The 26,544-nt window shown below is 28.8% G+C and overlaps 1 protein-coding gene across 1 annotated transcript in view; it reads right to left on the reverse strand.

Moving 5' to 3' along the window:
• Positions 1-26,544, reverse strand: part of SP2353 (EGF like, fibronectin type III and laminin G domains protein pikachurin) — a 185,904-nt gene that overhangs the window by 89,967 nt on the left and 69,393 nt on the right. Inside the window, exon 6 of the mRNA XM_088188915.1 lies at positions 15,908-16,112. Within this exon, the coding sequence (XP_088045041.1) occupies positions 15,908-16,112 (205 nt within the window). The remainder of the gene's footprint in view (positions 1-15,907; positions 16,113-26,544) is intronic.

The raw sequence follows: 26,544 nt of genomic DNA on the forward strand, positions 1-26,544 counted from the left end.
AATTACAGAGCGAGCGCAAAAGTACTCATTTAATAATCTCGTTAATGTATGAATACCGTATTAATTATATCACTGTGCTTAGATGAGTTCCGTATTGTAAATATAGTCAAAACTGAACCATTTAACACTTTATAAATAATGATCAGATCATTAACGTATAAATGTCAACAAAAAAAACCTAAGAAGATGTGAGTAAATTTATTCAAATGAGTATACATACGTATATGTTATAGTGAACGTGTACTATAAGTAAAAAAATATTTTCAGTGGAATTTTAGTAAAACTGTATTGGATTACTGTTTATTTTATTTTTTATTACAAATCTGACTGTCATGAAAGACTTTTTTTACATTACAATGGCCAGATATATCATTATGATATATGCTTTAAAAAGAAAGAAAAAAAAACACTTGCCACTAAGTCACACCTGGATAGAGAAGAAAGACAGAGAGACGAAGAGAGATCAGTGGACCAAACGAGAGGTTACCAAAAGAGCCACCGGCAGAAATCAGGGTTTCTGATTTCTGCTCATCATCATATCAATATTGCACAAGACTAAACTGTTTTGTGAAGAAAATATTTTTTATACTGTGATTTTGAAAATAAAAAAAATACTAAAAACTGAAATAGTAATATTAAATAAGATCTGTAATTTTATCAATAAGTTAACAATAAGAAATGAGATCTAGATATTTTTTACAATAATTTTATACTTTTCTACCACAAAAATTTGCCAGTTGGATTCCAAATGAAATATAGAAATTTTTATTTGTTTTTCAGATAAAGACAATTTTCTTTTATTATGCTATTATTAAAATTTGTTATGATAGATTATGAAGTGAAAATTGTATTATTTTATAGTTTAATAATGAACTTGTAAACTTAAATATACATAAGTAATAAGATATTTTTAATCATTCTGTAATTTAACATATAAATCAATTTATTTAATTTAAAAAAAATATATTTAGTAACTAGCAAAAATGCTAAATATTTTATAAATACTGCAATTCTAACTCTAGCTTCTTTTTAAATATGATTTTTACTAAAAATATTTGGTTTCAATATAAGGGTAGTTTAATAAACCTAAGTATATTTAATGTTTCAACTAGGTATAATAAATGTATTATTACAATCAATGTATAGCTAAAATATGATGTAACGATTATTTTTTTATTTCCATTTTTTAATTAAAATTATTATGTTACGTCTAAAACCAATAACTGTGTTGCTGATGGGGGATACGCCCATCAGCAATTTATTTCACAATTGAAGATATCATTTTAGCCTTTATTTATAAGATTTCCTTCCCCTTCAAGCGTTTCCTGTATTGAACTTTTGTTAAATCCTTTGCAAGCTGATTAAGATTGTTCATCAGTCTTTCTTTATATTTTATGTTTGTCTTGTAAATCTCTTCTTTCACCACTGCCATATTCAGATCCCGTGAATGTATGAATTTGGAACAAAGCATATGGCATCCAATATCATCCTTAGCATTTTATTTTGATATCTTTGAATTATATCTATATTATAGTTGCTTGCTGAGCCCATATTTGCATCCCGTACATCCAAATCGGTTTTATAATGGCCTTGTATACGAGCAGTTTACTGTCAGCTGACAACTGAGAGTTTCTTTCTAGTAGCTAATATATTTTCTTACGGCAAATCCGAATTGCTTGCGTTTGGTCCATATACGTGTTCTTCTGTTCTTGTGCAACCCCAATATATGCTTGTGATAATATAATATTATTAAACTGGACTAGTGGGCATGTGTTCTTTTTCATGATAAATGTCACATGGAAAGATTCTTGCTCGTTTGCCTTGATTCTCCAGAATTGTAGCTATTTTTTAATTTTATTCTGAGGTTCCTGTATTAGTCTAGATGCTTTGTTTGGATATTCATATGAGGCCATAATGACTGTATCGTCTGCAAATGTAGCAACAAAAGTTTCGCTAGTTCTTGGTAGGTATGCTGCGGTATTATCGGCCCAAGTGCACTGCCTTGAGGCACCCCCGATCTTATTTTATAAAGAGGTGACACCTTATCCTGGTATTTGACTTGATTTTGTCACTCAGATATGACTTAAGCATCCCATACATATTATAGGGAAGTGCATTTTTGAGATTATATTGTAGCCTCTCATGCCACACTTTGTCGAACGCCTGACTGGTGTCTAAAAATGCAGCTGTACGATACTTCACATCACTCGCCACTCGGTGTACTTGTTCAATTGTACTGTGTTACTGAAGAAAACCAAAATGATGATGAAGAACTAATAGATAACTTGTTTATTTTTAAAGTCTTGTGAGAGTTTTAAATATAATATTTAAAAAACCCTAAAACTCGAGAGTCATCATTTAGTAGAAAAACTTTTAATAGACTTTTCTTTTAAAAATACGAATATTCCCGCATTTGATAAGAATTTTTAATTTTCTTCTCTAACTATTTTACAGTTTATTATTATTCTTTTTTTATAATTACACATAAAAATATATAAATAATAAATCATTACAATCACATGAATATAATATAAATTTCTTCAAACATTTTTTGATTAAGAATGTCCATTCCCCCATACGTATAAAATTGTTTGTCGTATCACGTTTTATGACGATACTATAATATATAGTACATACATACATAGGCACATTGCTTTATAGTGAATCGTAGTGCTACGTTTATCAACTATAAATTTGTTTTTAGTGCTCGTGTACTCAACATTATGGGCGTCTTGTCGACGCATTTGACGACACCCGAGGGTCTTCTTCGCGAAATTATCGCCTCGATTAAGCGATAATTAATAACTTACTGTCTCTGTTTTATGCGAAATACATCAGCGCATTATGTTATTCATATTGCATACACACAACCTTAAAATTCCTATATATGGGAGAAACGATGAGTGTTTCCCCCGTGCGTTATGATAATTAATGTTTATGTGCTTAAGCTTGAAAACGTTAATTAAATACGATTTGTGGTTCTATTATAAATATTCAAATGTAAAAACGTGAGTATACTATTAAAATATGTAAAATAATATTTAAGATAAAATAAAATTTACATAAAGGATTGGAATTCATTATAGAAGTATTAAAATATATTTTATATTCATACTATATGGATTAATTATATCACCTCTTTTCTAAGTTCATTAAAGTTAAAACACTAGATTTAAATAACGTTACATTCAAATATTATATATGCGCCGAAGAATTTTCTAACCAAAAAAAATACCCCACTAACTTTTAATTAACGTATTACCAGAAGATTTAGATAATCAAAAATATATGTCAGTTTAGTTAAAATGCTTTTATAACGACATTGTCACATGTTCATTTATATGTGTGTATGTGAGTCTATTCCATTCGAGGAAGCATAGGACACGCTTCTTATATAACGAATTAACGTTTAGTCACGTTCTCTCGGAGCTCCTCCGTGTTTCTCATTTGTGAGAAAATTGTCATTCTATGTCAGCGTTACTACGTTCCTTGTGCGCGTCCTTCCCGAAATTAAAAATTTAACATATCCTAAATTTTACGATACAAAGCATTCTCGCTTCATTTCACGATGCGATTTCGCGATAATTATAAAAAATAAATTTAAATATATCAGATGATTTTTTGGTGGTTTTTGAAGTCAAAATACAGACAGCCCTCGACTTTTGCACATAATTGGTTCTTGAAAATGTGAATGTTCGAAAGTAGAGGCATGTAAAATAGTTAAAAATATTTATTTATCAATATATATATAATTAAGTTAATGAGGCGCGTTTTTATGTGCTACATATGTTTTATTTATAAACTTGTCAAGAGTTAGTTGAATACCATCTTTTTTTTCTTTTCTTGATAAAAAGTTCTATAACATGCTCTCTTTCTCAATACCCAACGTACTGAGATAAACATATGTATGTACGTTCTTCTTTGAGATCACATACTTCCATGATAGTTAAAAAGTTTTCAAGATGCATAAAGGCTTTATTCATATTTTTGATTGTCCAAGTCTTGTTAATTAGCTTCTTCTTCTTTACTTTCATTGTGTATTTCATTTAACACTTGTTGCTCAATTAAGTATTCATTTGACAGGGGTACTGAGTGAGATTCAATAAGCTCATTAACATATTCGTTGTAGACGTCCAAATTTAGTTTATTTATTAGGGTATTTCATATGAGATAGTTTCCGGAGTTTCTTCAAAATTTATAAAATCACTCATTTGAAGACATAATTGTTTCCAGGAATCTCTTATTGTTGATTTTTTTAATTCATTCCATATATTATAGTAGTTCTTCCAAAAATCTTAATGTAGGCCCACTTTCCCAGCCTTGATGTCCTGATTCATTATTTTCTTCATATAATATCGTTTAAACATAGCTATCACTGTTTGGTCCATGAGCTGTATGAGGCAGGTAGTATTGGAAGAAAGAAATACAACGGATATAAATTTTGCAAAGATTTTGGTATACGAAATGAAAAGTGAACCAATCTTTAAATATTAACACAGTAACAGAGGCTTTTTTATTTGATTTCTAAACGACTTAAAACAATTCTTGACCTTTCGCTTTCAATGTTCTAGGATTTTCTGCTTGATAAACTAATATGAGTTTCAATTTTAAATCACCAACTATGTTTTCACCAAGAAGCATTGTCAATTGGTTTTTAAAATGTTTATTTTCAGGGGCAACTGATTCTTCCATTGATAAGAATGTAGGATTAAGAGTTTTTTTCCAAAATAAACCCGTCTCGTTTACATTGAATATTTGGCTAAGAGAATATTCTCCATCTACAATAATTTTGGATAATGTGCAAATGTCAAGAGCTGCCTGTAATGAATGGTTGTAGTTATTATATTTTAAGATAACTAGAGGAAAAGAGATTTTAAATATATGACAAAATTTTAGGTTATAAAAGCAATCTGAGGGGAATAATTTGATGAAGCAATGCTTCATTTCTCTACAAATCATTAGAAGTGCTACACATTTTAATAACGGCAACATGAATTAGGAATGGTTTACTAAGTTATATAGCTTCAAATGAACACCGAATTTGTAAGACGCATCTAAGTATAGCAGCGATTTTGATGAGTGAAGAGGCGAAACCACTAATAAATTCTAGCTAGTTTATCAATTGAACGACTTCCCTATTCACAATTAAAATGATTAAATCATGCTATTTAAGCATAACAAAGACCAGTGATATATAAATAATTTTCATATCAATCTAAAAACAGCTCAAATCATAAGGTACCCGTCATAAATCAAAAATGATATCCGTCGCATTGAGAAAAGATAACGCGTACATTCGGGGTTTCCCTTGAAATGGCCGCTCCTAATCTGCCCTTGCAACTAAGGGCAATTTAAAAAATAACATTTTTTAATTGATCGTCTCACCAAAAATCTCAAATAGAGGAGGCTATCAATATAAATTCGGCAAAGCAAGTAAACAAGAATCACTTTCTTTCAGACACTTTCCTTTGAGCCGTTTTCAGAACACTTGAACATTCACATTAGAGTTCAAGGTATCAACTTTAAGAGCACTTCAACTTGGACTGGCACCAAAAAGAGGCCAACCCAACTTCAGACCAGCGAAGATCGCAGAAGCTGCCGCTTCTCTCTTCTCGTCCCCTGGTTCAGATCGACGTCCAGAATCAGAGCTTTAAAATAGACGTTGTTGCACAACGAAATGAAATACCAAACTTTGTCTTAACAAAATATGCCCCCTGACTCAAATATCAGGACAGCAAAACATCGCTTTATAGTTTTACAAATTAGTTACAAACGTGTTACAGATACTTTGTATGGTAGCAATACGAATCAGGACGTCACTAAGGCGTGCAAGACGAACAAATTATAGCAACGATTTTGCGCAGGATAGCGGCAAATCCCATTAAAATTCATTAATAAATAAAAGTTCAGTATAATAATGTATGTCTGCCTCTCCAGAAAGTGTACAAATGAACTAGAAAGTTCCGAATCAGACTATTTTGGACCAAATATGATACACCAAGTATTGACATCAGAATCAACTGCAGCAGACTAAGATGTATAATAATAAAATTCAGCACACAATATTGTCCATTATTCTGGAGTCTTAGAAAGTGCTTGGAAGATTATGCACCTTATTATTTAAAAATTTAAAAAAGCTTGTCAAGTATTTTTGTGGCTTTTCTATAAGATTAGAAACTGAAATACTCGCTATTTGACAAATCTGTGATGCGATTTATAGTAACTTACAACTAATATAAAATAATAAATATACTTTTTGATGTTATAAAATAAATCAGTATATTTAAGTAGCTTACATATTTAATTATGTAGTATATGTACATACTATAAATTAATTAAATATTATTTAATATATATATATAAATATTTTAATTATTTAATTGTATTTTTATTCTCCACACTAATTGCAACATTAATACAAAGCAACCCATGGAAAATTTAATTATTTCTCAAGATTTATCTGAGGGATTAGGAAAATCTACGAAACGTAATCCGCAGGATCGATCGGAATTAATTAAAATAAATTATTATTATTATTAATTTTGATATTATATTAACAAGAACTCCTGCAAATTTTAACCAGTAATAAATTATTCGTAATACTTATGTATTTTTTAATAAAATAATAAATTAAAATATAATGATGAATGTCTCATTAATAAGATGAAAAATAAAAAAAATATGTGATATGAAAGCTTTTAAAATTAAAATTTTAAAGTATATTTAATAATTCTTTGATGTGCTTAATTGTAAGATATTTTATAGAAATTAAATACATAATACTAATTGAAACAAGTTACTTTAAACGTTTATTATATTTTTTTCAACAGCTACCATTTAAGTTGTAATACAAAAAAAGTAAATCCTTAGAGCATTCAAGTTTTCAATGTACCTAATTGATGTTTGATATTGTTGAAAGTTTAAACATTCATAATGAATGTTGAAGCAAGTTAAATACTCTATTGATTGAGTTATATAACTCAATTAATACACAATTTCAATTAGAGTATCAAAGTTTGCTTTAATAGAAAATGATTCACAATACTAAATTATTCACTCTATCAATCATATTAAGTTAATTAATACAACCAGATTTATAAACTAGAATTTATCTATCAAAATCATATCGATTAAAGCTGCAGTAACAATACTCGTTAATGGATATTTAATTGACTTAATGGAATCAATCAATAAAAATAGATTAACCAAGTTTAGAACATTCAATCTTTTGAGTTTAAGTGCAAACAAATCTATGTACTTAATCAACGACGTTGATATTGATTGAGTTATTGAAACTAGTCGGGATTTTCTCTAAGAACAAACAATGGCACACTTCGATTTATATTCTGATCCGCGTATTCAGCGCCATCTTTACTATGTCACTAAGAGGATTCGTACAAAGTTGGTAAATTTAGTTTTGATCTCATTACGATTCCAACGAACTTTACCGTGATGCAGTCATTTCGCATGACCGACCGTTAAGACAATACACGCTCTCGTTACGCAACCCAGTGAATTTGTCAATATCGGTAATCCCAAAATCGAAACGTTTATATCAATATAAAGCGTCAGAGAAAAGTTTTTAATAGCTTAATACTCGAAAATATCTTGCTAAAGTCAATAAGTGAGTTTAAAGGCGTATTAGAGATAAAGTCGTTTTTGTGAAAAAACATTTAAGTCAAAGACGTACTGATATAATCTATATTATAATGTTAAATATGCATCGTCGTTCAACGACTACGATAGGTGGCAAGCACTTGCGTTTGAAAAACGATCACAAGTCTCTAGATACTGATAGACAATTACTACTGATGTGTAACTATAGACTTATAGATACACAGGTAACCTGTTACTTATTTATTAATACAACATTACTTATTGCTATGTATATGACACATGTGACCCATTCAAGAGTGAGTTTATCTACTAGTAGCAAGAAACACCTGCCGAGTGGGTTTTATGCAATGCGAATGTAAGCGAGCTCCTTATCTAGTTAGAATGTATTGTAATTTATTTTACATATTTTGTACCTAGATATCGTTGCGTAAAAATTATTTGTAAAAACAATTTTTATATTAAACATGTTTTATAACGAAAAATATTATTTTTGCGAATATTTTCGATCCACATTTAAAATGACAAAACTGTATCAAATAGTAAAAATTATTTTATTACATTAAAATTATTCACTATTGATGAAATATTAGCATTAATTAATAGTGAAAGATCAAAATAGCACGATAATATATCCCAATGCATTTAATTGTATGTGTGTTCGTGCATATTAGTAAATTAGTCCCACGCTGCTTTCGCACTCTAAGCACTGTCATTAAACAAAGTTTGCAAGCTCATTCGTTAAAGTTTGTTTTAGCACAACATGAATCTCCGATGTTAATGAACTACATTAGAATTTGTCTAGAAAGTGACAGCAAAAAATACGAAGCTGTGGTAAATCGATCCGTTTCTTTAGCCTTAGTTCGGCGTAAGAGGAAAGTTAATTTATAAATATTTATGACGGTAAACGTCCCTTCTGGAAAACTTTTATTTAAGTGTGCGTAAAGAAAAACAAAATAAGGACGGAAAATTTGATAACATCAAACATAACGATACAATGAAAAATTAAGAAATAAATCACACTTTATATTCATAAAAAAAATAAAACATTTGTTCAACGCTTTTCCAACAATCTTGTCGGATTGTAAGAAAGGGGAAGTTTCGCGATCTTGAAAAGTTCCTTTTGAATGCTTCAAAAAATATATACATAAATTCCAGAGTGCCGCCTCTTCTATTCTACTGAGAAATTCCCCGAAGGCTTTTACAGTTTCATGAGAACATTTTTTTTAACTCTAGAAAACTCAAACGGAAGTATGTGCAAATCAGTTTAATGCACTGCGATAGTCTTTAGATTGGATTGCTGCTTAAATTGCTAATAATTATTTATATCGCTATTTTGAGCTAAATTTCTGAATTAAATTGTTAAAAATAAGAATACTTAACTCATAGTATTAATATATTTAGGCATCTATATTTCCTGTGTTTTTTTATAATTTTTAATGTAAAGGTAATGTTTAAGAAATTAATTATTTTTATTACCAATTTTCATACTTCTTTTTTGGATCGTAATATAAACTGACATCCTAATATTAATGACCTAAAAAAATTAAATAAATATTTTTTTAGTTCGAAATATTATGGTAGTTGTGTCACGTTAATTTTGCTCAATTGACAAGATAATGAACAGATAAATAGCTTTCAGCACAAGTTAAGCTGTTCAATTCTCTAAACTGAAATTACCACAGCACAAATTAACCCTCAAAGTTAAATTCGGATCAACCAAAACTGCAATGGAATGCAAATAATTGTGAAGGAATTCAACACATACTTATGTGATTTGCATTTATTCTGTATTTTAATTCTGAATTTGCCATTAAAACAGTAATTACTTCTCACAAAGTAAATTCAATTTCACGATATGAGCAACAAAAAACATTGAAATATACCAAATAACTAAGAACAAAACGATAGTTTTATAAACAAAATCAAGATTCACCTAAATAAATTAAACATGAACCAAAGTAGATGTACTGCGTAGTTTTACTTTTTTACTTTAAAGTTTCCCTAACCAAATAAGACCCATTTCACACAAAAGTGTCATTCGTTCAGTGGCTACAATGACCACGCAAAATTGTCTCGTTTCAGCGTTTTCAATTTAATCCTCACAAAAAGGAATTGCTATACTTTATACAAGAAATACGCATATTATGTATATATATATATATGTATATATAGAGTCGGGTTAGGCTATTTTCATTATAGTACATAAAGAAAGTACAAAGAGACTCTTTGATATAATAATATAATATATATACGTATACGGAAAATATTACTTAATAAAAATGTAATTAATAACTATAAATTTGTAAAATAATAATTTCGCTAGTTTACAGCACTGAAATTCATAAAAACATTAGTAATTACTCAACTACAAAGTTTTTTTTTATCTGCTGTTGAATAAATGTAGCTTGATATTATTTATATTATACAGTTTTTAATGATTTAAATAAAGTTAAGATTAAGTTTTTAACTTATTTCCAACATAATATTAGTTAACATGTTCTCTTAATGCCATTTTTCTCACACTACCGAACTTTCATCCCGACTTATAAGAATCCAAAGGCGAAAAGTCACAGACACGAAAAACTTTTTTCATTTCGTCCCCTTTCGGGTCACGATTTATTATTGTTATAAATCGGTGGGCTATTTATGCATCGGCCTGGCCATGAATTAATCATCGCTTTATTATACGGCAAAGCAAGGTCCTAGAGCGGTCAGTATCGGGGGGCTATTTGCCCAATTTTCGGTCAGCTTTAACGATTATAAGGGTATTTCTTGCATCATTTATCCGGGACGTCCTTCTCGTGTCGGCAAATGAAAATGGATTGCGCGGATATGTTTGCTTACACACGTAGCCATTGTTTAAGGTTTGAGTTATTAATATTCAGTTAATCGTGGCACGGTTCGGGGTCTGAGATTAATTTTGATTATGAAGCATCCTGTGATAGTGATGGTTCGAATTTGGATGCCAAAACGAGATATTTATCAACACAATAATAATTTTGATTCGATATATTTATTGTGTAAAAAATGTTGTTTTATCTAATTAATTAAAATGAATTGCCTATGCTGTTTTTATTGATTTTATTTATTAAGCCATGGATTATATTTAAGTATAAAAGATAAAAATACCAGATATTTACTAACAATTAATATTTTTATTATTGTAATCAGCTGTTTTGTTGACTATTTTATATTTGTCTACAGTTGTGCATTATATAATACGCAAATAGTTAAGTTGCCATGTTTGATCATATTTTAATACTATACAAGTTTATTGTAAGTAGTTAAGATCACTTTTGAACTTGAAGTTAGTTACATAACATCATACCAAATTAAACTTTGATATAATAAGATGTGTGAATAGTGAACGTATTGATATAATAGTCGAAAGTTTGCAGACAATTATTATACACAAACTATTAACCTTGTGATATCAAATTTGAACTTGTAATTCAAAGGTTGAATAATAAAGTTAGTTAATATATGTACAATACTACAAATAAATGTATTTATAGTTTGCACATAGACTATATTTAACCAAAGTAATATGCAAAATAAAGCACTTATAATTTCGCACTGTACTCCCATAATTTAGTGCTAGCGAATTTTCATGTGTATTCTATCTAGAATACAAATCCATAATATTTATAAGTGCAAGTTAAAGAAAATATCAATAATTATACTGCTCATTTTTTAATTAATAACGACGAATAATTTTTTTTAATTAATAATATAATAATTACGACCGAATATTTGTATATTATTTGTGCAAAATTATATAAAACAACTTAGTATGAATTTTAAATGATAATTTGATTTGATTCTTAAATATATTTTTTTTGCAAGACAAAAAACTAAATACCACTTTAGAAAATTCAATTATAGGAAATTATGATTTAAATGTGACATTTGAAGTTTTTTCAAACATTTTATGAAGCATATACAGTACATAGTATATGTCTTGAGTGTCAATGCGGATAGTGTATATAACATAGATTAGATATATTATACACATATCATAAGAGAAATGACAATGATCTATTTATTTTATATTTATAAACAGGCGTTCATAAATTAAATCATTTTTCTACGTAAAATTAGAGGGATCATGCTATTAAAATATAAATAAAAGACAGTTTGCCAAGGGATTAGCGTTAAAATGGGACGCAGCTGTGAGAAACCTTTTAATAGACTCAGTCACAAGGTACCATAAATCATAAATAATTAAATTATTTGTCACGAAAATATAGCGCGTGCATTCGGATTCGCTCTCCAAATTGGCAATTTTTTTGCTACAAAATAAATTTTCCACAATTTTTTAATTGCTCGTCTTAGTAAAAATCTACTATATAAAGAGCCATGAATATAAATGAACACTGGCAATCAAAAAATCTGATATTTTTTCAGACTTTTTCGACTGGCATTTACACTTAAGCATGCACTTTGTAATTCAAAGCATCCGGAATTCAAAGACTTTAAATCAAGAGGAAGCTGACCTAATGTTCGACTATCAAAGATCGTAGAAGCCGCTTCTCTCTTCGCTCGAAGTCTGAAATCCAAAATTCAACCCGCTTTGAAAACAATTAAATTCTACAGATGCACCTTCATTTCTTAATTATTCATTGACAAATTAAATAAAAAAAAACTTTGTCTTACAGAAAATAAACCTCTTGATACAAACAATAGAACAAAGTTTTGATGACGTTTGTGTTGGAAATCTCTAAATCGAAACCTAAAGCAACCGTGAGTGGTAAATGAGCTTTTCAGGAATTTTAAGATAAAATCTAAGGTTAAACAAGGAAGAGAATTGCCCACTATAATATTATAATAGTTGCTAACCCACAAACTTATTATCAGGGGTTGGATGCGGATGATATAACCGAATAATCTAGATTAAAGAAGCGGAACTAATTGACTTATAATTAATGACTGATTAAGTATAAATAAGACCACACCTATACGAAGTATTAACTATTAGGATCAAACATAAACACACAAAACAAGGAAATTAAAATGCGCAAGTAGCTTGTAAAACATATTAACTTATTAATAAACATAATAATTAATTACATAATATTTACATGTGCTATGTGATACAAAACACAGCATGTGCCTAACGAAAGATAACAGGTTAACGGAATTCAAAAATTACTCACAATATTAAGGATATAATTAGATGTTATTTACAAAGACATTAATGCAAGCCACCGCAAAATAAAATAATACTTATTTTACTTCTGCTTTTACCATATTTTTTGGCATCAAATTGCGGTGACTCAATTTAAATAGCATTCTACAAAATTATCATAATCTTCTTCAAAAATTATTAATTGGAGATACAATTATTTTTTAATCTGATTCGTTAAAAACTTAGTTGTAATTATTGTGGAAAAAAACTAATACCATATTCACGTTTTTTGTAGTAATATTCATGTATCGCCCTTTATATAAAGCAACGTTCCCCCATTACGCCACCCGGCAATTTATTTTATGTGAACCTTTACAATTTTCGCGGACGACCTTTTTTTAGGTCAGCAACCGGCACTATTAGGATCAATTAACTTAGTATTTTTTCAGCTTTCAACTCGAGGCCAGTCAATTGAAGTGTTAGCTATTGACTATGACAAATAAAATGAAAATACCTAGAATAATAATGACACGGTAATCATGGGATAATTCATTAGCAAAGGCAATAGTGTAAGTATATTACACCCATTGTATTGATACAATTTTATAAAAATCGTGTAGCGGTAATACCCGCCAACAAGAAAACGATCAGTAAGAAAAAGCTGCCTTGACTCAACGCAAGTTACAATCCGACAAAAAAAGTTAATTACACTCCACGTCGACACTCAATTAAAACCCGACACAATAACACATTTCCTTTGTTGTAAGGTAACCGAGTCACGTTTCTCCGACGACTAAACTCTCGTGTAACAAACCTCACCCCCATTTTGGTCGGAATCGATCGAGTTATTGAAACTTAACAGTGAAAATTATAAAAGGCGTCCTTTCATCAAGGGGTAAACTTGAATGAAAGCCGCGTAGGTTTGTTCTGACTGATAGCTCGCGCTTATAACGTCTGTCACAAAAGTTGTCTCGAGTGACATTCACTCGGTGACGTTTGACATCGTCTTGACACTTTGGTGTACATATGTCTAGAAGAGCGGTGGTGGTTGGCGTCTAACGTTACACCATTGACGTGGTAGGCGAATTCAATTTAAAAGTTTATAAATACTATTCCTTTTTAGTCATCAATTTGATCCATGCTACACTAGTGGTTTTGCTCTGAAGTTTTAGTTTTGAACATTTTTGAACATATGTATGTCAATTTACGTAGGTGTTGAAACTTCCTCTTTTGGACTACTTTTAGAATGTGAATAACTTATTGATCCTATATTTTGAACCAAATATCACTGCGAAGGCTTAAACGAGCGTCAATCATTTAGCCTTAACATACTGTATAAATAAAAAATCAACCAATCAAGATAATTAGCAACAATCTTTGAATCGAACGTGGCAATTAGCAAAGATATATTTATATTTCGGTAAAGTATTTTTATTAAATAAGTTTTTTAATGGAAATAATAAATAATTAATTAGCATTTATACGAATAGTATGCTGAAACAGCATTGTTTTAAAAAAACAGCATCTTACTTAATAACCAATGTAATAATTAATTATTGCAGGAAAATATTGTTAGTGCATTATAAATACACAAAAGAGTACATTACAAATAATAAAAGTGACTATAACAAAAAAACCATATACATACATATGTATATACTAGCAAAACAATTTGTAAAAAAAAATACTATAATTTCATTACAAACTCGAAAGCTTCGTTATATTCTATGTTCAATAAAAATGTAACATCTTAATAGTTGTAGCTATTTATTTAAAGCAAAACTGGAAAATAAATGGGAATAAATTTTCGTTAGATAACAGTTTTAATAGCTTTTATTATGCAATAATAAAAAAAATGTTAAATAAATCAAGGAGTACCCTTAAAACAAAATGCGGGTGAAATTATATATGTAAATGAACACCATTTCTAAAACACAAAGAACTTCGAAAACTTGAAACTTGTGTTTATTGAATTTGCAGTTAATATAATAAACTCGTATGTTGTGCATAAAATGAACAAAAGTAATCATTTTATATGAAACCTAATTGATAATTTATATAATTTTTAAACAAATTATTATAATTTCGCTAAACAACAATTTGCATTTTTAATATATTTTATGAAGCCATATAATTCATTTTTAAATCGTTTTATATGCTATAAAAATATATATTACAATAAAAAAAATGTTTATTCATTTTTGTAATTATATTTAACATATTGCCCTGGAAAGGGTTATCAGAGATACCAAATAAGATATAACTGTTTGTTAGTATATATATATACATAAATAATCAATTTAAATCTTTGCCTATGCTGATGATATTGACATAGTTTCAAAATCAAAACATGTCATTTAATCATCAGCTTGAAAAATGAAGCTTAAGATTAATGAGGGAAAAACAAAATATATAAACAAAACAGTTATGATCTCAGAAAACCAGTATACTGTGGACATCCAAATAAATAATTACACATTAAGAAACTCGGTAATGAGATTAAAACGACTAGAAATTTTAGATTGATATAAAAATCACGAACGCTATTTTGCCGCACAAAACTATAAGTCTATAAAACTATAATAGCTAAACATTTATCAAGACTGACGAACGGCTATTTGATACATTCTAGATGAAGGTGCTTCGCAGGATATATGGAGCCATAAAGAAGGGCAATGAGTGTCGTATCAAGGCCGGCCACGAATGAACTCGATATAACCGCCAAGACAACTGCTATATAATAAACCAAATGGTCGAAGATAGGCAAGAATACCAAGACTGGTTGGAGATGACGTAATGAAATATGCTACTGCTGCCGGAGCCAACAACTAGAAAATCCTGGCGCAGGACCAGAAGAGCTGGGGAAAATCTTGGAGGAGGCGAAGACCCATCTTGGGTTGATGGGCCAAAAATAAATGAATGAATAAATATATTAGCAAGAAGTTCTGTGTTTTGTATACGAATCTTATATAGAACACTACAAAATTTAAAAAATTAAAAGACATAAATAAAACAATTTTCATGATAAATGTTGAGCGGAAAACTGAGCTATAAATAAGTTAAGTACTGTTTTCAAAAAGTCCGAAATATATTTTATGATCTAATACATTCTTATAGATTTTTGGTCAAAGCAACTATTTATATACTATGATATCTACTCACATAAGCTCGACGTATCCTCGGCGCAGCAGCAGGACCAGATAATCTCCGGTCATATCAGCCCTCTCTCCGGTGAGTAGCAGCAAGCCATCGCTAGACGTGGGCCTAAACTCCATGTGCAGATGCACCCTTTTGTAGGCTCCCCTAAGGGCCGGAAGCGACAGCCAGCTTCCGTCCGAGAAGTGAGGCACGGTCGGCACCGGCGAGGCTGTAAAATACAAAAATATTAATTAAATACGAAGTAACTTTTATAAATGTATGATGAATATGTCTATATTTGGAACGGAATCCAAGTTATATTTTTTATTAGCCCAAAAAACATGTTGTACACCTATATATAATTTTTTTTAAATTGATTGCTTGAATTCATAAAATATTAAAATATATATCTAACTTTATAAACTATAATCGTTTTAATGTTGTATAATACCCATGGAAAAATTAACAGCTAGCTTAACATACAATTTTTCGTATTTTCTCCAGGTAAAATTATTAAATTAGGTCAAAACATTTATGGAGGATACTCGTGTAAGCTCGTGCACTTTGACCTCGTACAATGTTCTTTATCTCGTTTTATAAAGAATTTGTAGGCCTCTCTGTGTTTCATCATACAACAAACGAAGGCGCCATTAACTTATTGAATTGCTTTAAATTGTTCATACGGTAATGTCTGGCTCATTTTAATTTCAGCGTCTTACTTTGATATAATTGACGGCATAAATTAGCTCTTACGTTAAATAGCATTTCACAAATCAGTACAAAAAATATTTAACGATATTACGATAAAAAAATTCCTGTGTCTTATTTCTTACTTTAGATTTAATATACTCGTTCTAGACTCATTGTGAAAATAAATAATAAGCACTAAAAAAAATGTGTACTTTTTCAATATCACTCGTATATAGATATATAGATATTTGTTGCTAGATAATTGAGGGTTGCGCTTAAGTATTTTTTTGTTTATGCAAACATTGCAGAACGTTTCCAATTGAATAAATACGGTATCGAAAGTTTCCGTCGAGAATTTGCCAAGCGCGCCGAGTTTACGTTTATCCATAAATTCCTGGAAGCAATATTACCGAATCGTGGATTAAATATACCGTGAAAAACGGAACCAACCGGCGCCGTTGGGGGAGAGTGAGTTAGCGAGCGTCTTAGGTTCTCCCAGCCCTTGTCATCATTTATTAACGTGGTAATTTCAACGCAATACAAAACAATTCGGATGAGTTGATTTTGACGAAAATAAATACGAGAACAAGTAGCTGGGTTTTCTCGTAGAGTTATACTTGTGTGTTTTTCGAGGGTAGTGCGAATACGCGCAAAAGAAAACCAATTAGGAAAAAATAAGTTGAGATGGGATTCTACGTTGTCAGAAATATGAATATCAAGAATATGACCTTTAGAAATATTGCTACCTATGGGAATAAAAATAAATAATAAATTACAGTTAATGTGCTTTAAAGATTTTCTTAGTAAAAACAAACTTTTAATATATTTATGTATGTATGTATAATAAGTCACTGAGAAATTTTGACTTAATAATAAGCTTACATAACATTTATTCCATGTTGTATTTCATTTTTTCTACGTTAATGCTTAAATTATAATTTTAATATATGTATATGTATATGCAAATAATTGGTGTTCTTTTAAGTGTTATATTGTTTTTAAAACAATTTGTATTACTAATATAATAATTAATTTATGGTATTTAACGTTCTTCTAAATATGTATGTTTTAATCAAAAACATCATTATTAATAAAAAAATATAAAGAAAAGTTTTTGTTATGAATGTTTGTTTAAATTTTAAATGCTCACTTTGGTTTCAACTTAAAGCGTTTTATATTAAAGTTGCCTATTTTTTAATGTTATCATATTTTTAATTATTTGAAAGTTCTTAATACAAAAGGAGAAAAATAGTTTTAAGGTTAAAATTCAAAGGTAAAAAAGTTTAATATACTTATGAAAATTATAATTTTGTATTGTACATCATTAAAAGATGCTATTATTTTTAATATGATTTAATATTTAATTTCATTAAAATATTCAATAATTAAAAATTGACTGAATAGTGGATTTCAACATTGTTAATAATAATCAAAATAAAATATTTATATTTTTATTTAATTATCAAATTTACTTATAATATTATATTATTTTTAATATATAATAAAAATTTAAATAAAAAGTTATTTAAAGTAGTTACATACATAATATCAAAATCAAATTTCGTAATAAACATTTGCAGAAATATTTAAAACTTTAAAAAATTTATATTCCATAAAATAACAATAAAGCATGAATTTTGCCATAAATATGATATCATATATTTTTTAGTGAAATACCCTTTTACTGAAAAATATATCTGATTTTTGTTTTGCTGCAAAGCTTTTTATGTTTCTAGATACGTATATTCGCCAACACGTACATTTACTAAAAACAATTTATGTAACAACAAACCCCTTTGCACTCAATATTTTTTTTTCAAAAGTGTTCCAGCAACTCCAAAGTTATTTTACAAGAGAAAAAACACAAGATTTATTATTCGAATAAGAGTGCTTAAATTATGATAACTCTTTAGTATATACATATATTGGATATTTATTTGACAACCCGCTGGAAGAAAGCCTAATATTTTTTCAATAATACGTCGTTTCTCGTCCTTTGTGGCTTTTGTGATTATGATTTGCTATTGAACATATATTTTAAATGAAGTTCCCAGAAGATTCGAAAAACCTTTGTGAGGAATTATATATTTCACAAAAAAATGACCCGTAATAAAAAACTTCCAAACATAAATAATTTTCATATTTATGATTAAAAAATATCAAAATGGCTCAAAATTATTTTAAAAATACAGCTTAAAAATAGTCAAGTGCAAAGAGTACAATATTAACAAAAGACCCAAATATAAAGTAATGTGTGTAATATTTTATCATATTAGACATGATAAAAATGCATAATAAAAAAATATAACATAACATATAATAAATATGCTTAAACAAATATATAAAAAAATTATAAATATAAAGATGAATTTGAAAACAAAACTATTAATACAGCTAAATCAATGGTTTAATTACATTTAATAATAAAGTTATGTTAAATTCATTAATTTATTAATGTGGCAAAAAATTCTCAATTTATGTTTAGTGATCCATCTATAACTTACAATATTTATACAGAAATCAGAACAAAAGTAATTTTTAAAAGCTAAATTTACTTTATCACTATGAATAAAAGTAACAATGAATTTAATTATAGGTAAATTAAAATTGCTAATATTTTATATTGAAAGAAAAGAGTATAAATCGATTAACTTTTTTAATGTGAAGCAATTACATTAAAATAAAATATTTTACTAAATCAGAACCGTCTCAAAAATATTAAAGATATTTTTCTTTCTTTTACGTGTATAAATTAAAAGGGGACACTGCATAATTCCGCATTAAAAATCATCTACACAAAGGCGTTATATGAGAACACATAAAATAAAAAATCGCCAGACTTGATCAAATACAAAGAAATTCCCTAAATTCTTTATAAAACGACATTATAAATTAATCATTGTTGATAATATTTTCATACTATTATTATGCTCGAAACAAATAACAATGCTCTTATACAAAATTACTAAAAATGCTAACTTGCAAAAATATTCACGCGTCATATATAACTGATGCCATTGCCATGCCCAAAACAATGAACATTCTAGTATTTATATGCATAAAAAGACAGTGGAAATCACATGATATTATATCTATTTTTGGTTTCTCAAACTGTAGCACAAGCGAGCGGGAATTTACCATATGGTCTAATTGACCAAAATAAACATGCTCGCAATTCGTCAAATTGGTTGCATTAAACATTCATACACCAACTCTATACTATAATACGAGCGGCGCCTAGACATCAGGATAGCATCACATATTTGGCATTTTAAACTATTAACTACAATTTACATGGATTATATTCCATTTAACGCCCGACACTGACAATGAATTTGTATGAATTTATTTACTTTAAGTCTCTATTTTTAATTAACAAAAGTTTTTAATAAGACAAACAAATAAAAGACTTTGAAAATAGTATTATATAGTAGACGTTTAGGAATAAAAGTGAGAAATTCACATTCGGTGGTTATATTTATTTATTAAAATTAAAATATGATTGAAGAGCTTTCTGCTCATCGCTTTTTAAATAACGTCAAGTTTAGAGTATAAATCATGTGGTAAATGTCACTTTTATTTATTGTATATATATATATATATATATATTTTCCCCGCAACACCAGATGAAAAATTACAGATGACCGACGCGCGTCCGTTTTGCATATGTTTCGTGCCTTTCGCTGAAGTTTTTTTCCCAGTTGTTGTAAACTGAAAAACGAATGTGCGAAGTCGTGAGTGTTCGTATAAATCACGCCCTTTCAATTACGGACCCGCGCGCCGGTTTTTTTCGAATCACGCGACATTGAACGATTGTCGGTGGGTTTCGGTTTGTTACGGGTGCGGTCGAGTTCATTTTGTTAGACGATATAAAGAAAGAAAAGTTCTATGAGAGAAAATCTCATTTTATGATGAAGTTTTAATTAAGCTCACCGGATCTGGATTTTCATTTCACGTCAGTTAGGTAAAGCTGGGGATAGACTATAATCATGATTGATTCTATTAAATTCGGGGGGAAATATTATAGCCTGCTGACCTTCCAGTAACATGACGTATAATTAATTTTGTAATTTTTTATTTAACTTATATGATAAAAATGATCTTCGGTATCAATCATTTATAATATTAATAAAAATTAACACTAAGTTAATGTCAATTATAGTCAGTAAAAAATACAAAATATAATATTTTTATAAGCTCATATTTAGTTGATGATTTTTAAATATTGCCACAAATTATTTTACTGATACAGCTGTAAGCATATTGCATGTAAGAAAACATTGATTTAAAACTAAATTGGCAAAAGATAAATAAAACATTAAGTAATAGTTTAGCTCAAAAAAATAAGGATAAATTTAGTACACATTAAATCTATTTGCTTATTCTTTGTATAAAAAATAAATACGAACGGACAACACACATAAGAAACACGACCGACTCCATTCCGAGACTCAATTAGAAGGATGGGTTAACCCAATAAGGATATCCTGGTTTCTAACTACTTCCGCTTAAATTCCTTAGGGGTATTTTCTCTCTTGAACGATTTTCAGACGTTTCCTCTTCAAGATTCGGATCGACGTAATAAATTCGGCGCGCTCGTCAATTAATCATTCATCGGTTCTCCCCACACACAATCCTGCACAGATGCGATAATTCTTGTTTTTTTTGCACTTATAAATATAAAATAGTTAATAAATTTTAGTTAACTGAAAACAGCACAAAAAATGAATTTAGAACTCTATACAAGTACCGTACTAAAATAACATTTGCAACGAAGGCAATTTTTTAATTTATAAATTTAATAAATGTCTTAATAGTTGCTTGATGTATATTTTCGATATGGTGATTGATTGCATAAACCAACGATAATTCCGTAGATCATCATGGTTATAAACTTTAATTAACTTTCTCACTTTTTATCTACGGGCGAAACTGCATCCATAACTAAAAAAGCAGAATTAAGAAAATCTCATATAAATCGTATGTACTTATGAAAAAAAGAGCTTAAATCAACAAAGTATAGTACTTAAAATTCAAAGAAATAATTTATCAATTTTAAAAATTATAAAAGGCAGAAATTGGGTTTTAATATTGCACGTTACAAACGCTTAAAAGTAAAGGTCTACAGCTGGTCAGTGGCCAAGTTATTGAGCCCCTCATCGATGAGGCAAGGGATTGAGCCCCTGATTTTCCGGCAGCTGATATTTGCCGCTCACTGACCTTAAAGTAAAACCTTCAAGCTACATTACGTACTAGCTGAGCGCGAATTGATACCTCGACCCCAACGGACGGTCGTGGTTTCAGGACAATACCTCTCATCGGCATTGGCACGATACAGGACGTCACGAAACCATCGACGACTTTATCGATTTGGCAGTAACTTTGAAGTTCACTTGAACGAAGACATTGTGGGAAACATCCGATAGGATTATTAGTAATTAATTAATATCTCAGTCAATGAAAATATATATATGAATATATAAATTAAAATGTTTTTCCATTGTAACATATGTATATATAATATAAAAAAAATTCTTCGTCATAAACACAGCATTAAATTAAATTGTAAATGCTTATCAACCATTATACTAAAGTGTTGATAGGTCCTTAGTGTTTGTAATAGCTTAAGCTTTATAATCACAAAAAATAATAATTTGAAATAACATTTTTTTGTGAAAAGGCAGGAAAAGTTACGTCACAAAGTTGACCCTTATCATTTTTTTAAATATTGAATAAACCACAGATCTCAAAACTTTGATCATTCCTGATCTAAACGAATTGCATCTACCATATTAACGCAACTATACTGATAAAACATCTACTTATATTCTTTATTTTATCGACCGATTAACCGGTTAACCAGACCGTGTTTTAACCAGTTTAGAAAGCCGTAAGTTAACCTCTCGCTCGGTCAAAGGCCTTCGCTTCGCCCGTGACCCACGGGGGCAGTTAATAGCTTAGCTTTTTTTATTCCTCCACGGCTCTTTCTTTTTCGTTCAAAGTTTGCGGGTCGCTCCCCAGCATAACGACGAGCGTGAGGTCGAGAATTCGTTTGAGACATTAAACATGTCGATACAATAAGTCCATTAGGTTGATTAAAATTTGGCCCAGAGAGTTCAACGAATCGGCTGCCACGTACAATAAATTGACTCGCAAAAGGTGGGTGCTAGTTTCGGGTGAAAAGCGTAAATCAAACGTGGCGGTGATTCATGTATGACGTGTTGAAAGTAATATATATATATATTATATATATTTATTTATTTATATGAAAATCTGGCAGTGAAATAATTATTTTTAAATTAATATAATATAACTAGAGACTTTATATGAAATTATACTCTAAATTGTCTTGATTTCTAAGAAAGCATATCATTACTGTAACAAAGTAAGTCGTTCAATTTTTATCCCTTATCCATTTCGTTGTACCTATATGTATTATATCAATAATAGAATGCGTATATTTATAAAATTATTTCGTATAATTGCTTTCCATTGCATTCTATAAAGTTAAATATAATTCATATAATCAAGTCAACAAGAAAATTAATTTTTAAGTTTACAAAAAGCATCAAACTTAGAATTAATATATAAAGCGATAACTATTTATCTAACTAATATTTTATATACATATTGTAAGATCCTCACCATTACCCAAACTCGTTATTTTAGCATCTGTTTTAGTATCGCCTGCAGAGTATAATAGCTCTCCGAATATTTCATGAGCCAAAAACACAATATCCATACTCGACGCCAAAGGGTTTCGTTATCTGGTTGCGGCGCGGTTAAATCTTTGCAAAGGGTCAGCTTCGGTCCCTTTTCAATTTAATGTGATTTTAACGCAATATCGAATTTGAAGCGCGGACCTTGCAGAGTAAACTGTTTTGCGTTAATTTTTTGCTGGACCGTTCAGGTAAGCGTCTAAAAAGCATTAAATTGAACTAATCGAGGGTTTACGGTTAATTATTGAAACCTATTTAAAATAAGAGTGTATCGAATATAGTTTATTTTAATATATTTTAAAGCCTATAAATATATAAATATTATTTTTCCCTAATATCTATGATGATTCAATGTTAACATTTATATCATAATCGCGAAAAAAAATTAAAGGCAGGACTTTTGTGTTATTTAAACCAATTAAAAAATCTATTATATTATTATGCTGTTTTTGTATTACTTAATATTTTTCATACCCGATTGTCATATAAAATATAGCTTAATTGAAATAAGTCAATAGTTTTATGTAACGTAAGACTCGAATATGTCTAGTTATAGTTTTTATAGATATAGACATTTTATAGACACGTGTTACACAAATAAAAAATATTTGACTAGCAATGGCGCAGAAAGCCGGATATCTCACGAATAAAAATTTCGATAAAACGCCTAAATATTAGACCATATCGAGTTTTAAATAAAATGAATGTTATTAATATATATTTTTTGCATGTATATGTGCTTTGATATTAAATATGTGTATATAATTAATTCCACCCTTGTTTGAACGTCAACTAAATGTAGCATATGTCAACATGAATTATTAAAACTAGTGACGATAATAAAGTAATTTTGTGTTCTAGAATGCATTAGAATATATGATGGACTGAAATATTTCTGAAAAATATTACCTGCGTATATTTTGCCGTTCGAGGCAAAGTTTTTAGTGAATATATTATACAAGCACATAAATTATTCTAAACTTTATTAATTATGATTTTATAACTAAACTCGAATATATTATTTTATATATAAATGTGTATAATAAATCAATAAAGACGTAAAATATTTTTATGACACAGAGTTTATAAACATATTTTATACTAGACATAAAATATTGTATACATTTTATATTCAAAGAAAGTTTGAAAATGATTTAACTTTTACACTATAAAACTGATATTTTAATGATAGTTTTGAGACACAATATTTCATAAATACTATCTATTTATCCTTACTTTAAAATTCGGTTTAACTACAAAATAGCATTTGTTGTTGTATTTTTCTTTCTATCGCTAGGCTTCAATTTAAGACTATTTGTATATATTAAAGTTTCACAGTAAATGTAAAACTTTAATATCAGGATTAAAAATATTTGGCATCATAATTTTAGTATGAACTTTTAGAAAATTCAGTTACTTTTTATAAGAAAATGGAGTTTTGATTAGTTTGTTTTATATATTGCTTTTTAATGTGAATTGTAAGGCTTTTTCTTATATGTGTACATTACTACCTTTAAAATATATTAAGCGAAGTTATCACTAAAAAAGCTACAAACCAAATTGAAAAAAATAAATAAAACATTTATTTAGATTACCCAATACTTTTAAATCATTTCTCGATTTGTTGTTTTTTAATTACGAAATTGTGTTGTATGTATCTGGTGTCTAAATTGCTTTAAAATAGCTTTTCAATGAATATAATATTTTATCTATTACCTCATTTATTTTATTTTAAAATTATGTTATATATTTACAACTTATATATAAATATCACATATTTATAAGGGGCACTTTGATAAAATTTACCAAGCACGTATACCGTGTTCTTATTAAAAGCTTTTATTACATCCTAAGTATATAACAACTGCATATTTATATATGGAATCACAAAACGTTTCTGACCGTTTCTGAACATTTATCAACCTCAAAAAAAACGCTTGTATAACATTAATCACATTACCTTATTTTAAATTAAAAACATTACCATAAAACAACAATTTTAAAACCTTTTTAAAAAAAAATAATGTTTTAATATTCCAGATTTTAATAATCTTTTTATACAAATAGTATGTAAGTGCTGAAGTACAGCGAATAATTTTTATTTAATAAACGAGTGATATCTTGCAATAAGAGCAGTACGTATTGCGTCACATTTTCCCTAAATAAGCCGATGATTTTTCTCGACAATCAATGAATCTTTTTGCAATGCAGACATACTTTCTGGAAAATAATTTGCCACTCAAAGTTTAGAGGTTATGGATAGCGCTTCTGCTCATCCTACAGACCTCGAAAATGTCTCAATGGAGTAATTCGAGTTCATTAAGATTGAATTTATTCCTCCCAGCAAAGAATCGCTCAATAGAAAATCAATAAATGAACAGTTTGGTTTTTGTGAAAATCACTCTACCACTCACCAGCTTAATAGACTGTCTGAGCACATATCTGCCAACTACAATATAAAAAAAGACGGGCTTTATAATGGTAGATGTGGAAAAAGCGTTTGATACTGTGTGGCATGATGGATTTAAATATATGTTGTTCAAGTATAAAACCTCTGAATATCTTCTTCACATTATCCACTCACACATGAAAATTATAAACTATGTTGTGTTACTAAATAAAAAAAACCCAGGAAGGTTTGCTTGGCCTTTTCTATTCATACTGTACACAAATGATATTCCCAACCCAAAAAAAAAAACACTTCTCTACATATGCTGACGATACAGCCATAATAACAAGTTCCTACAGTCTTAAACAAATTTCAACACTTAAATACTTATAATAAAAAATAAAAATCAAAATCAACGAAAACAAAACCGAAATCATTATTTTTACAACTTACAGCTTAAAATATGTACTAAACAAATACCTAACTACAAAAATATATTAGTCACCCTTGAAATGAGTGTAATTTCTTTAAAACGTAAGTTTAAATAGTCAGTTGTGCTTCGGTTGTTAATGTCTGAGTACGTTTTTTGTTCTATCTGTGTTTGTGCATATCTGGACTTTACATTCTAATACTTTTTTTCTTTACTGTTTATTACAGTCTGTCTATTGACAAAATGTGATTTTATAGCTATTTTTCTCCTTCCCTTAGTTAATAAGAACAATCGGAAAATTATAACACGTTGGAACATACTCAGTTGAATTTTTTATTATTTTTAATATTAATATATGTGGTTTAGTTTTATTAGAACTGTAAGCCCTCATAGTATATTATATCTCAAATATGTATGTTAATACGACATTTAA

The sequence above is a fragment of the Plectrocnemia conspersa genome, unplaced genomic scaffold (genome assembly GCF_051122295.1).
Source record: "Plectrocnemia conspersa isolate PC_06_02 unplaced genomic scaffold, ASM5112229v1 ptg000007l, whole genome shotgun sequence".
Taxonomy (NCBI): Eukaryota; Metazoa; Arthropoda; class Insecta; order Trichoptera; family Polycentropodidae; genus Plectrocnemia; species Plectrocnemia conspersa.